Source organism: Delphinapterus leucas, chromosome X (genome assembly GCF_059928025.1).
Source record: "Delphinapterus leucas isolate spDelLeu-1000000601 "Yukka" chromosome X, BTC_Dleu_Yukka2, whole genome shotgun sequence".
In the NCBI taxonomy this organism is placed as follows: Eukaryota; Metazoa; Chordata; class Mammalia; order Artiodactyla; family Monodontidae; genus Delphinapterus; species Delphinapterus leucas.
Genome location: NC_143150.1, coordinates 40,400,800 through 40,414,260, shown reverse-complemented (window position 1 = coordinate 40,414,260; position 13,461 = coordinate 40,400,800). Strand labels below are relative to the sequence as shown.

General features: G+C 34.8%; 1 protein-coding gene across 7 annotated transcripts in view; it reads left to right on the top strand.

Moving 5' to 3' along the window:
* TBC1D8B (TBC1 domain family member 8B) overlaps positions 1-13,461 on the top strand; it is an 86,023-nt gene that overhangs the window by 16,176 nt on the left and 56,386 nt on the right. For 4 of the 7 annotated variants that reach the window (XR_016391300.1, XM_022566412.2, XM_089904229.1 and 1 more), the window contains exons 2-7: positions 142-252; positions 2,676-2,794; positions 3,302-3,527; positions 4,242-4,482; positions 7,602-7,809; positions 8,468-8,635. Coding sequence is in view for 6 of the 7 variants with exons in the window: in XM_022566412.2 (XP_022422120.1) it covers positions 142-252; positions 2,676-2,794; positions 3,302-3,527; positions 4,242-4,482; positions 7,602-7,809; positions 8,468-8,635 (1,073 nt within the window). In the remaining variant the exon portion in view is untranslated. Of the gene's footprint in view, positions 1-124; positions 253-2,675; positions 2,795-3,301; positions 3,528-4,241; positions 4,483-7,601; positions 7,810-8,467; positions 8,636-13,461 lie in introns of all 7 variants that reach the window. The other 3 variants (XM_089904231.1, XM_089904228.1, XM_089904230.1) reach the window with 3 other exon arrangements.

Sequence of the window (13,461 nt, the reverse complement as noted above, 5' to 3'; positions counted from 1 at the left end):
ATATTTTTTCTTTAAGAAAAATCTCTATAAGGAAGCTTTGGGCTAGAAATTAAAAAAAAACATTGGTTGTTAGTCATATGAAGCGATATTGATTTTATCTCTTGTAAAATCCTTGTTTCAACAGTCTCTTTATTACAATAGGACTTCTGGTTGGGACTCTGGATTCAGTCTTAGACTCCACTGCTAAAGTAGCTCCATTTCGCATCCTACATCAGACACCAGATTCTCAAGTTTACCTGTCAATTGCTTGTGGTGAGTATGATTTTTAAAACATGGAATTCAAACAAATAAGGACCTTAAGAAATTGAATATTTAAATTTACTTATACTTCCCAGTTGTTTTGTTTTTTTTTTAAATTGATTTTTATTGGAGTATAGTTGATTTACAAATAGAGTCACAGATGTAGAAAACAAACGTATGGTTACCAAGGGGGAAACGGTGGGGAGGTGAGGGATAAATTGGGAGATTGGGATTGACATATATACACTACTATATATAAAATAGATAACTAATAAGAACCTGCTGTGTAGCACAGGGAACTCTACTCAATACTCTGTAATGACTTATATGGGAATAGAATCTCCCCAGTTGTTTTGATTTAGAAATGAGTTAAATGTGCAGCTCTATTTGAGAGACTAGAAAGATATTTATTTAAGAAGGATTATAAATTATTTTTTAGAAATCCATTAATGTGAGGGACCTAAAGCATGTGTTCCAGCAGTGCTGATTCAGAGTAAATTTTGCTTAGTGCTACTGCTGTATGACTCCTTTCTTCAACTTATTGGGTTGGCCAAAAAGTTCATTTGGGTTTTCCATACCATCTTACGGAAAAACCCAAACGAACTTTTTGGCTAACCCAATACCTCTCCTGCTTAACCCAACTGCTAGGAAGATGAGAACCTCCCCCATGAAGTACTTTGTTTCATCTCTAATAACTCAGATGAGGAGAATCAAGTTCAAAACTTAAAGGTTGATCCCTAAGAAAATTTAAGCCTAAAAATCTGAACCTTTTTTAGTTACACACCGACTTTCTCGCAAAAGGCACCATATCCTTGAAATATGAAGGGATATCTTACACATAATGCTACATATTCATCTATGCTGGGGTGGTTCAGATGCTTCCACATACATCTTTTGTAGTAGAAAAGGAATTAGGATGGTTCTTCCTAACAAAGAAACTCAAAATTAAAAAAAATACAGTGACAGTTTACTTCTTTTATGATGCCATTACAATGTTGGTCTAAATTAGAATCCGAGATTTGTGGCTTTTTTAATGTTGAAAGGCTGCCTTTTTCTCATTCTTTCTCCCTTCTCCCCCCCCTCTTCTTTTAAGTATACATACTTTTTAAAAAACTAAAAGCCTGTCAATTTCTGGACAGTTCATATGTGTGAACATACAGCATACAATTAATTTTTTAAAATGTGTGGCTTGTTTTGTGCATCTCCCTCTAAACTTCCTTTAGTGTTTCTGGTGAGTGTTTTCTCCTGGCTCTTTTAAATTGAATGCTGTTTAAACTAAATGCAGAAGATATTACACCTGCTGACATCATGAGATGTCTATAACCTCAACTCTAAATCTCGTTGGTAGAAATTATTTAGAAAAAAATACCCTTTTTACTTAAAAAAATGGATGATAATACAACTTATTCCCCCAAATTAACCTGATACAGAAATATAGTAGTTACCTACTAATGAAGCTTCTTTATACCTAAAGGACCAAAATAAAGGCCTTAAAATTTCCCCATGGCTTTTATTTGTTGTTCATTAAAGAAAGATATTACACATGGTATGATGACTTGAGAAACATGAATACAATTCTAACTGAACTGTAGGAAATAGGCGATTTTGCAGTGTCAAATTTTTTAATGTATCACTCTTCCATATATTATAAAACGTACTTAGAAGTCAGGATATTTCTTTTGAATGAGATTTGTATAATCTGCAGTGCTAGAGAGATCTTAAAGGTATGTGGGTTATAGGGGGAAATTGATAGATATTGAAATGTTCTTCAAACCAAAACAACCCAGAGCTAAGTGTAGTATTTAGTCTGACCCTCAATAAACCACCTAACACTGATGCAGGAGGTCACAAGGATTTAACCTTGCTACAGGATTTCTAACCTCTTTCATAAAATTTCTTTAAGTTGAATAGACCTTTTAATGAAGGAGTTGACTCTGAGCAAAGGCTTCATACTTTCTGAGATAGAGTTGCCACAGTTGAAATCCACATTTACACAGTGTGCATAGGATTGTCATGTGCATGCTGTTTTCAGTCACGCAGATAGGCACAGTACTGACTGTATTATTTGAAGGCCAAAGATTAAATTATGTTTATTTATATTCTGGTACTCTATATATTCTTTTAAAAGGACTGGTTACTGTAGGCACCAGTTACTGACACCTTGTTTTCAGAATTTTATATCTTTTCTCATGAGTTGTATTTACTTTTCTCCACTTTCCTTAAATATTTTATCCTTTCTACTTATAGTGTTCCTACCCACATATAGTGATGAAATAGAGAATAAATGTAGTACCCCTATTCTTTTATGATGATCATTTTTGAAAATGAGCAAATATAATTTTATTTCTTTTAAAACTAAGCTTATAAATATCAAGAGCAGTTTTTTGTGTGTGGAGTTTTCTTTGAGTCTTCCATTCTCTTTTATTATGAATCAGGAGCCAACAGAGAAGAAATAACCAAACATTGGGAATGGTTAGAACAAAATATCATGAAGACCTTGTCTGTGTTTGATTCTAATGAAGATATTACTAATTTTGTACAAGGAAAGATAAGAGTAAGTGGCATGGATATATTTTGTAGATGGAATACTAAAGTCTTTGACCCTCTTATTTGAGGATCGAAGCTGCATGGCAGGTCATTGTTTTACTGCCACCTTTCAGGATTGGCAGAAGCACATATATGAATATCAGAATCAGAACTAAAGACATTGTAAAGTTAGCAGTTAGTCTTTGGTGCCCTTGTGAGTGGTATTAGGGATATTTTCATTTCAGAATCTTTTGCATTTGCAGTTTGAATGAACCCTTCACTCAATCAAAATAATATTTAGCACCTCCATTTGTGGTAGCTCCTTGTGAGGCATTAGAAAAAGCCTAATTACAAAATTAAACAAAATCTGCTCACCTCTGTCCTAAGAGATGTGTGTGCACATGCATGTGTGTGTGTGTGTGTGTGTGCGTGTGTGTGTGTACACAGTTTTATTCAATGAATTGTTTAAATATGTGAGAGATATTTTTGTTGGTAGGTAATTACTAATTTTCAGAAAATATTTTGTCTCCTTTAGGGATTAATTGCTGAAGAGGGAAAACATTCTTTTGCAAAAGAAGATGACCCTGAGAAATTTCGAGAAGCCCTTTTGAAATTTGAAAAATGTTTTGGTTTACCAGAGCAGGAAAAGTTAGTGACCTATTACTCGTGCAGTTATTGGAAAGGACGGGTTCCTTGTCAGGGTTGGCTATATCTTAGCACCAACTTTCTGAGCTTCTATTCTTTTTTGTTGGGATCAGAAAGTAAGTGGCTTCTGTTGCTTACTATGACTTTGAACTTGCAGACTGACCTATCAACTCTGTGGTGGTGTTAGGTTGCATATAAAGTAATAGGATAGATATTAAGGGTAATTAAACTGTACATTAAAAAGTTCACTTCATCTAGGGAAAGAATACTTTTAAGACTGGTTGTTTAACATAAGAACCATTAGAATTGTGTATAGAATGCCTTGCATATTGTGGGAGACAAATGAATATTAAATGATGATGGTGATCTAGCATGTGACTCCTTTCTTTCACTTGTTCTAAACTACCTACTTTCTTTAATCTATGTTTTAATACTTGTTTTAAACATACAATATACATATAGTAATCATAGTACCTAATGGCTCACAGCTACAAAGAAGAATCAAACAGTACTGTTCATAGCACATGTATAGCTTTTACACCAATGGTTATATAATTGTGTAAATTGAAATGTCAAATTTAATATCAGGTTTAAATATCAAATCAGAAAAAATTAAAAATTATTTAAAATTATATCTGTTCCTAGGATGACCAATTATTGTATGTTCATTGTTATGCTTCAAAATTTTAACTAATATCTTGAACTCTAAAATATTTTAGTTGTTCATAGCATTTTTCAAGTGGTTAACTATTGTTTTGAAAGACCTGATTGATAAATATGAATCAACATTGAGAAATTTAATCATATCTGTTTATAATTCTTATTTGCAGTAAAACTCATTATCTCCTGGGATGCGGTCTCAAAACTTGAAAAGACTTCAAATGTCATACTGACAGAGAGTATTCATGTGTGTTCCCAAGGAGAGAATCACTACTTTTCAATGTTTTTGCATATTAACAAAACATACCTTCTTATGGAACAGCTGGCAAACTATGCTATAAAAAGAATTTTTGATAAGGAAACATTTGATAATGACCCAATCCTTGATGATCCTCTACAAATTACTAAAAGGTATTCAAAGCTTAATTAATATTTACTTTTTAAGTATTGTTTGACCAAAGAATGGTAGCATTGAATAGCATTAAAAGTTAACTGTTCTTAAAAAAGTTTAATTGTTCTATGTTATATGATAGTTTTTCTTTGGAGTAATCATAGATGTGTGGGCTTTTTTAGTTTATTCATGTGCATTTCACAAATAGTATCCTCTCCATTCCATTATGGTTTATCACAGGATATTGAAAATAGTTCCCTGTGCTATACAGTAGGACCTTGTTTATCCATCCTATATATAATAGTTGGCATCTGCTAATCCCAAACTTCCAATATTTTCCTCTCCCACCATCCCCCCCGCCGCCAGCAGCTTCATTTTTTATTAAAAGCGTAAGTTAGTAGAGTCAATGGAACATGCGCTTCAGGATGAGAGTAGAGAAACCCTGGGACAAGTCATAATCTCTCAGGACCTCAGTTTTCTCAGCAGTCATTTGTACCTCAGAGAGCACTTGTGAGGAATGAGCAATATAACGTTTGAAAGCACTTTGTAAAATATAAAGCACTAGATAAATGTTAATCATTATTAATGCCTGCATCAGAAGTATCTGTCTGGTAGCTGTTTGCCACTATATTTGGTTTGCTGAAACTGACCAGAGCCATTTCATCCTGCTCAACACTCAGAACAGTTGGCTGAAGTGAGCTGAGCATGCCAAAGGGGAGGGAGGGCGGAGGGGATCCAGAAATAGCTAGTGAGAACCACTTCTGGCAAGGAGGATGAGGGTATAGACTGCATGGGAAAGTGTAAATGAGACAAACCTAAGCTGCAGTCCTATGGATAGACCAGAACAAGTGACCTGGATGGTTGTGTGATTGCTACATAGCCCTAACTTGGGTACAGTTGTTCCTCTTGCCTATTCTTAAACCATTCCTAAAAGCTATATACATAAGGGTTCCTTTGTGAGCCTTTCTGCTTTTCTGGAAATAGATCAGTGAGGTGAATTTTTTTTTTTTTTTTTTTTTTTTGCTATACGCGGGCCTCTCACTGTTGTGGCCTCTCCCGTTGCGGAGCACAGGCTCCGGACGCGCAGGCTCAGCAGCCATGGCTCCCGGGCCCAGCCGCTCCACGGCATGTGGGATCTTCCCGGACCGGGGCACGAACCTGTGTCCCCTGCATCTGCAGGCGGACTCTAAACCACTGCGCCACCAGGGAAGCCCGAGGTGAATTTTTTTACACCTTATTACCAAAATTAGGTCCCAGTGTGCATGATTTATACATAGAACTCTATAAGAATTAAAAATACAGCTTATGTTATGTTAATAGTGAGGCATTTGTTTTTGTAGGTTTTTTTTTTTTTGCGGTACGCGGGCCTCTCAACGCTGTGGCCTCTCCCGTTGCGGAGCACAGGCTCCGGACATGCAGGCCCAGTGGCCATGGCTCACGGGCCCAGCCGCTCCACGGCATGTGGGATCCTCCCGGACCGGGTCACAAATCCATGTCCCCTGCATCGGCAGGCGGACTCTCAACCACTGCGCCACCAGGGAAGCCCTGTAGGTTGTTTTGATTGGCCACCATAAACAAACATTTTTAGCCATTTTATTTCCCTTAAAATATTCTAAAAGGCCAGCTATCAATGAGTTATTCATTACCAAGTCTGTATTTAAATGAGGTATAGGAAATTCATTTTTGTCTATGTGCAGTTTTAAAAGAGCCTATTGAAAATTGTATATATCTAAATCCTTTTTTCTAGTAAGTTAAAAAGAACAATAGCTTATTTAGAATTAGTCTCCAAATGACTTTTTTATAAACTGGAGTATCTTTATTGCTTTGGCTTATTGTTTTTACAAATATGTATTACAATAGCTAAATTCAGCGTATATCCTTCCAGGCCTTTTAATGCATGAATTAAAACTATTTGCCAAAAGCATGGAGGGGACCTAAACATCACATATTATTCTACAATCTGCTTTTTCTCCCCCTTAAAATAATGTATCATGGACATCTTTTCATTCATGTAAAAAGTCCTTATCCTTTTAAGTAATAGTGAAATAGCCCACCAAATTACAATTTAAGTGAAGTAAAAATTAATGTGGTTCTCTGTTCATATTTATCAGAATTATTTTTGAAAGACATGGTGAACTGCCACATATTCAAATAGTATATGCTGGAAGGATAAATTTAGTTTTTAACTTTTTTGGCTTTGAGTTAGAACTTGCATAATTTACTCACTACCGCAGATGGCATTGCTGCTTAGCACAAGTGTTTATTGCCTCTAGAAAAACTGTACTATTTTAAGCAATTGTTTTTTATTATATACTTATGTATCAGTTAACAAATCATCTGTATTTATTGACACCCATTCTGTGCCCAATACTGTGCAAGAAGTGTTGTTTTATCTTGCCTCTACTTTTGAATTTTTTAAATATTCATTTACATTTTTGCTTCACTTAATTTTATTTATTTATTTTATTTGTTTATTTATTTTTTTGTGGTACGCGGGCCTCTCACTGTTGTGGCCTCTCCCGTTGCGGAGCACAGGCTCCGGACGCGCAGGCTCAGCGGCCATGGCTCACGGGCCCAGCTGCTCCGCGGCATGTGGGATCCTCCCAGACCAGGGCACGAACCCGTGTCTCCTGCATTGGCAGGCGGACTCTCAACCACTGCACCACCAGGGAAGCCCCTTTAATATTATTTTTATGTACTAGTCTTCCCATCTAAATTTCGATGCCATAAATTTTCATTATTTTATTTTGTTTGAACTGGGTAACTCTTTTGATTTTCTGATAACCAGATGTAAAAATTACTGTCTGCCAAGATTGATTTTAGCCATACTCACATGTTATGAATATATAATAATATAGTAATCTTCCAGAAAATCACCCTTTAATAGATGGTTTGAAGACCTACATCACCTCTAACTGTTGTGCATTGTAATCTACTAATAATAATACAAAATTGGAAAAGAGAACAAACAAAATAAATTGGTTTGGAATCAGTGTTTCTTCCATTTCATAATTTGTTGAAGAACATAGCATGTAGTGCTTAATCATTCTGCTTTACAGTGCATTTAGATTAATCAATATGGACATGTGTATCCTTTAGAAGTCATCATTTGAGCCCCCCCTTTTTTTCTTTCCTATAGAGGTCTGGAAAATCGAGCCCACAGTGAGCAGTTTAATGCTTTTTTTAGGCTGCCCAAAGAAGAGACTTTGAAAGAAGTACATGAATGTTTCTTATGGGTACCATTCAGCCACTTCAACACTCATGGAAAAATGTGCATCTCAGAAAACTATATCTGCTTTGCTAGCCAGGATGGCAATCTATGTAGTGTAATCATTCCATTACGAGAGGTAAAATAAATTTAGTTACATATCAGTTTTTAGTTCAAAAATGTTACCATTCACAGAGTAAAATACCCTTTAATTCTGTAAATTATTAAAAACTCAATATGCAACATCCTTTTAGTAATTTTAAATAATAATTTTTAAGTGCAGTTATATTCTTCAGGGTAAGAGTACCATTCCTAAGGATAAGAGTACTAGGATAAGAGCATTACAGCTCTTATTGAAAATGAAAAGAGAAAAAAATTAAAAATTAATAAACAAGATAAGGGTTTGGGATGACTCAACACGGAGCATGATCACTCAGATGTTTATGACATGGATACCAAAATTTATACTATCATATTTGATACACATGGTCAGAAAGAATAGAATTGATAGCTTTTGTGTAAGTCAGAAATCAATTGTTCATATTGCGGCCCTGAATTTTTACATTTGTATTGTCATTTTTAAAGGTTACATGTTAGTTAAACTTTTCCTTTAGAAGTGAAATATCTTGCACTAAGGTTGCTTGTATTAGTGGTACAACTAGTACCCAAAGTCTATTTCTTACTAAGTCCTACCACAGACCAAAACTTGTAGCCACAAAAAAATAAGCTAAACACATTTTGCCTGACCTTGTCAGTAACAAGGGAAAATGCGATTCATTTATGTTTTCATCCCCCAGGTCTTAGCTATAGATAAGACAAATGATTCCAGCAAATCTGTCATCATTAGCATCAAAGGAAAAACAGCTTTTCGCTTCAGTGAAGTTAAAGAATTTGAGCAATTAGTGGCAAAACTCTGGCTCAAGTGCGGGGCAGCTTCAACTCAGTATCACGATATTAGCACAGAGGTAAGTATCTAGCAATCAAGTCATTTTGATAAAAAGGTTTGTGTTTTGTGAGGTCCATACTTTCAAAAGGAATTCATAGTACCTTTCCTATTTATACTTAGGTTGAGTTTTTTTGAAAGATGAATACCAAAGAAATTATATTCTCTAAGGCACATCATAAAGCAAAAGTGAGAATTAAGGACTTTATCTTTTTTTAGGAACTCAGACTTTTAAAAAAATTATTATCATTTGATCTTTCTTGACTATATTTGCTATTTATCATATATACACTCCTTGTACTTTCACATAACATGGCTTTTAACAACTCAAACTATATTTGAGAATTCAATAAGGCATTGAAGAAGGACTTTCCTCTTATTGCTGTAGAGAGACAATCTATCTTATTATTTAACATCAAGTAGGTCAGCCTTATTTGCATAATCTAGGCCAAAGCAAAATAGTGACATATCTATTTACTAGTAAAATATTAGAGAAGACAAATATTCTTGGCAGAGAGGGTGATTAAAAGCCTGATTTTGATGTTTGTCTTTTATGGAAATGTAGATAGTTTCAGTTCACATTAATTTTCTTTTTCAATGCCAAGGAATCTCATGTTTTAATAGATTGATAAAACATCACATTATAACTACATATATATATGTGTGTGTATATATATATATATATATATATATATATTTTTTTTTTTTTTTTTTTTTTTTTTGCCGTACGCAGGCCTCCCACTGCTGCGGCCTCTCCCGTTGCAGAGCACAGGCTGCGGACGCGCAGGTTTAGCGGCCATGGCCCACGGGCCCAGCCGCTCCGCGGCACATGGGGTCCTCCCGGACCGGGGCACGAATCCGCGTCCCCTGCATCGGCAGGCAGACTCCCAACCACTGCGCCACCAGGGAAGCCCCCACTACTTATATTTTAATTAAAAATTCAAAGAAAAAAATCAACATTGGCTTTATTGGCTATATTATTTTACTTGGATTGGATTATAGAGGCTTTTACTTCTTTCTCCAGAGCAGAGACTGAAAATATTATGCTAAGTCAATTAGAATACAGGATTGACAAGACTAACTCTTCCTTTGATAATAGAAAAGCACAATGAAAACATAATTTTAAAAAATATGTGTATCTCAGTTCCAGACACAGAACTTTCATGTTGGCCATTAAGAGTTTTCTTGCCCCAATTTACTAATCTTTCACTCTCTTCAAATATATACCCAGGATATACCATAGTTTGATGTGAGGACATAAGTAAAATCTGATCAGTCTTGCTCCCATATTCTTATTATCTCACTTTTGTTTTTCTGTCCTAGTCCATTTCAGATTCAGTCTGTATGTTGGATGTAATGCTCTGCTTATCTTTCCTTCTGTAATTTATCTGTGTCTCTTAAACCTGAATAACTGGATTTTTTTCCCCTGAAAACTCTCAGGCCCCTCTAATAGTTGGATATGCTCAGCAGTTAAGAAAGGATTTTGTTTCAAAATGTTTACCATCTTTTCAGATGTATGTCAAAGTTCTAAGCTTTCTAGTTTCTCTTAACCATTTTTAAAGGTTTTAATAAAGATATGTACAAAATACCAGTTGGTATACTGGGTCCTTGGAAATGTATTTTTTTAAAATTGTCATAACATTCTATTTTCCCTGAAGACTTTTATCTTAGCAATGAGGAAGAATATTAACTTGTTTTAGTATTATCTGTATATGTCTAGCTTTATTTATAGTACATTTTTTAAAATAGTAAAGAGAGAGCTTGTTAAACAGGAGCTGGTTCCATTTGATTTCTAAATGACAGAAATTGTAGTTACATTATTTTATAGCTATACCTAGCATACTAAAACAAAAAGAAAAAAATTCTGTAATTTTACCAAATCTGGTAAAATTTACACAAACAACAAGACTTTTTATTCTAAATCTCAAAGAAATTTAAATCAACAAATCTAAATATGAATACAGGAAGGACTAGGAAATTTTTCCTGTGAGTACATCAAAATATGATACAAAGAACAAATGCTCCCAGAAACAATTGGGATTATACGTACATACCAGTTCTGTCTAAATTTTTAAATATGTCAATTAAAATTCTCCACATTTTGTTAAGTTATGTTAAAATCTGGGTGCATATATGGATTTTGAAAAATTCTAATCAAATGCTTAGAAAACACATTAATTTTTTATTTTTTTATTAACACATATACTCAAGAAATATTACCAGATATGGTAATTTTTCAAAACTATACAAAATGAAATAAAAGTGGGCCCTTTTAGCTTAATTTTAAGCAAAGTGGCCTAAGAGGGAAAATACTGCTAAAGATCCTTTACTTGATGCTTTGAGACTACATTATAAGTGGATCATAGGAACTATAGAATGTCAAGAAGACGTAGAAGTTGAGCTATGTATGCATTGAAGTGTTTAGAAGGGCAAATATCTTCTACAGATTATCAAAGCATATATAAACATACTTGTTTCATTAGTTCTCATAACCAGCCCTATCTTTCTAAGCTTTTTAAAATTAGAAGTAATGGCTTCCTTATCCTACACAATAATGCAGATAAGAATAATAGTTTAACCCACAAAACTGGTGTTTGTTTGCCTTAATAAGAATAAAGTAATATGTTTTCTGTAACTATAATATAAATTAGGCTGTGTGGAGTAGATTTATTTCAACGTTAGGAAATCAGAAATTTTATTAAAAATAAAATTAGCGCTAATTTAAAATTACGTGCTATGAACAGGAGCCTATTTTAAGATAAGCTTCTGATATCTAAGAGAAGTATTTCCTTGTATTTTTGGTGTAATTTTTTATTTTACAGGTCAACTCTGGCCCCCAACCATCATTATTATGCTGAGTTTGTGAGATATTCTAATTTAAATCTAATAGTTTGTAGAAAAGTTACACATAAAGAAATATTAATCTTTACCCTGCCTTTTCTTCACCTTTAGAAGCCATATGCTATTTCTAAAGTCAATAGCAGATACCAAAAACCAAACCAAGTCTAAGAATACCTGTTATAAAGTCAACAACCTGTGTTGCTTCCTCATGTGATTGGATTTTGCTCAGGCACCAAATGTCTGATGAGTGCCAAATTTATAACTGTCACAAGTGTGAGCACCCGAATTAATGGATATATAAAATTGGTATGGCCATGGGGCAAAATCCTCCCATTCAAAAGAGCCAGAGCCAAAAAAAAAAAGTTAAGTAATTTAAGCTTAGTTTCCTGAATACTTTATTATGCTCTTCAAACAATTCAAATATTAAATTGATTTAAACCAGCATCTTTGAAGGTGAATATGTTGATGTGATTTTTGTGAATACTTAAAAGGTAATCATGGATAGAAGCAGCACACTTGTCATCCCTTTTATATATTGATGTTTGGGGTTTCATAACTTAAGGGTTAATTTTTCTTTTCCTTCTTGGCTACTTTTCCTGTAGTTTAGATATACTACTAATAGATAAACTGGTTCCTCAGTCATATGGCCTAAATTAAGGGAATGTACTTTGCTTGAGACCCAGACTCCAGCCATGAATTTTTAAATCGGTTTTGCAAAAACATAATCCCTCATTAGAACAGCAAAATGTAACATTAATAGTAAAGTAGACTTGTCAAAACAAGCTTTTTAAAAAAGAAAAGTGTTGTAATATAGGACGTATACTCACTAATAGTTTTTTCCTTTGTAAGATTCTTCTGTCCTACCCTTATATTCAGACATTGATTTGAATCCTCCTTTTAAACTTTCCCTGAATCCTCTTAACTTCCAACCCTTCTAGGTCTTGTTGGCTTCTTGGGTTTCAAGGTGAAATACTACTGGACTGCTTTACCCTAAACTTCTACTTTTCCTCCACCTTAGGCATGGACATTCTTTTCATCTTTCTTAAGCTACTAAACTTAAAGGGATGATGTTAAGTGAGCCTTTTTTTAGTACCTCTAGTGGTAACTTCAGACTTCTGGTATAGTTACAATCCACAGAAGCTGGGTAACTGATATGTGTTCAGAGTAAAGCTTTGGAGATCATAAAATTAATGTGGAAATGCAAGGGACCCAGAATAGCTAACACAGTATTCAAGAGGAAGAACAAAGTTGGAGGACTCACAATTCTCAATTTCAAAACTTACTACACAGCTGTAGTAAACAAGACAGCATTATCCTGGTGTAAGGTTAGACATATAGATAGATCAGTGTAATAGAATTGAGAGTCTTGAAATAAAGTCTTACATTTATGGTCAGTTGATTTTTTTAAATTAATTAATTTTATTTTTGGCTGTGTTGGGTTTTCGTTGCTGCGTGTGGGCTTTCTCTAGTTGTGGCGAGTGGGGGCTACTCTTCGTTGTGGTGTGTGGGCTTCTCATTGCAGTGGCTTCTCTTGTTGCAGAGCACGGGCTCTAGGTGCGTGGGCTTCAGTAGTTATGGCACATGGGCTCAGTAGTTGTGGCTCGCAGGCTCCAGAGCGCAGGCTCAGTAGTTGTGGCGCACAGGCTTAGTTGCTCTGCGGCATGTGGGATCTTCTGATACTAGGGATTGAACCTGTGTCCCCTGCATTGGCAGGCAGATTCTTAACCACTGCACTACCGAGGAAGTCCCTGGTCAATTGATTTTTCAACAGAGTGCCAAATAAATGCAAAGAGGGAAATATAGTCTATTCAACAAATGGTGTGGGCACAATGGATATCCACATACATATACAAAAAAACAAAGTTGAAACTTTTTTTACACCATACACAAAAATTAACTCTAAATGGATCAAAGACCTAAATGTAAGAGCTAAAACTGTAAAACTCTTAGAGAAAACATAAGAGTAAATCTTCATGACTTTGAATTAGGCAATTTTTTTCTTAGCTG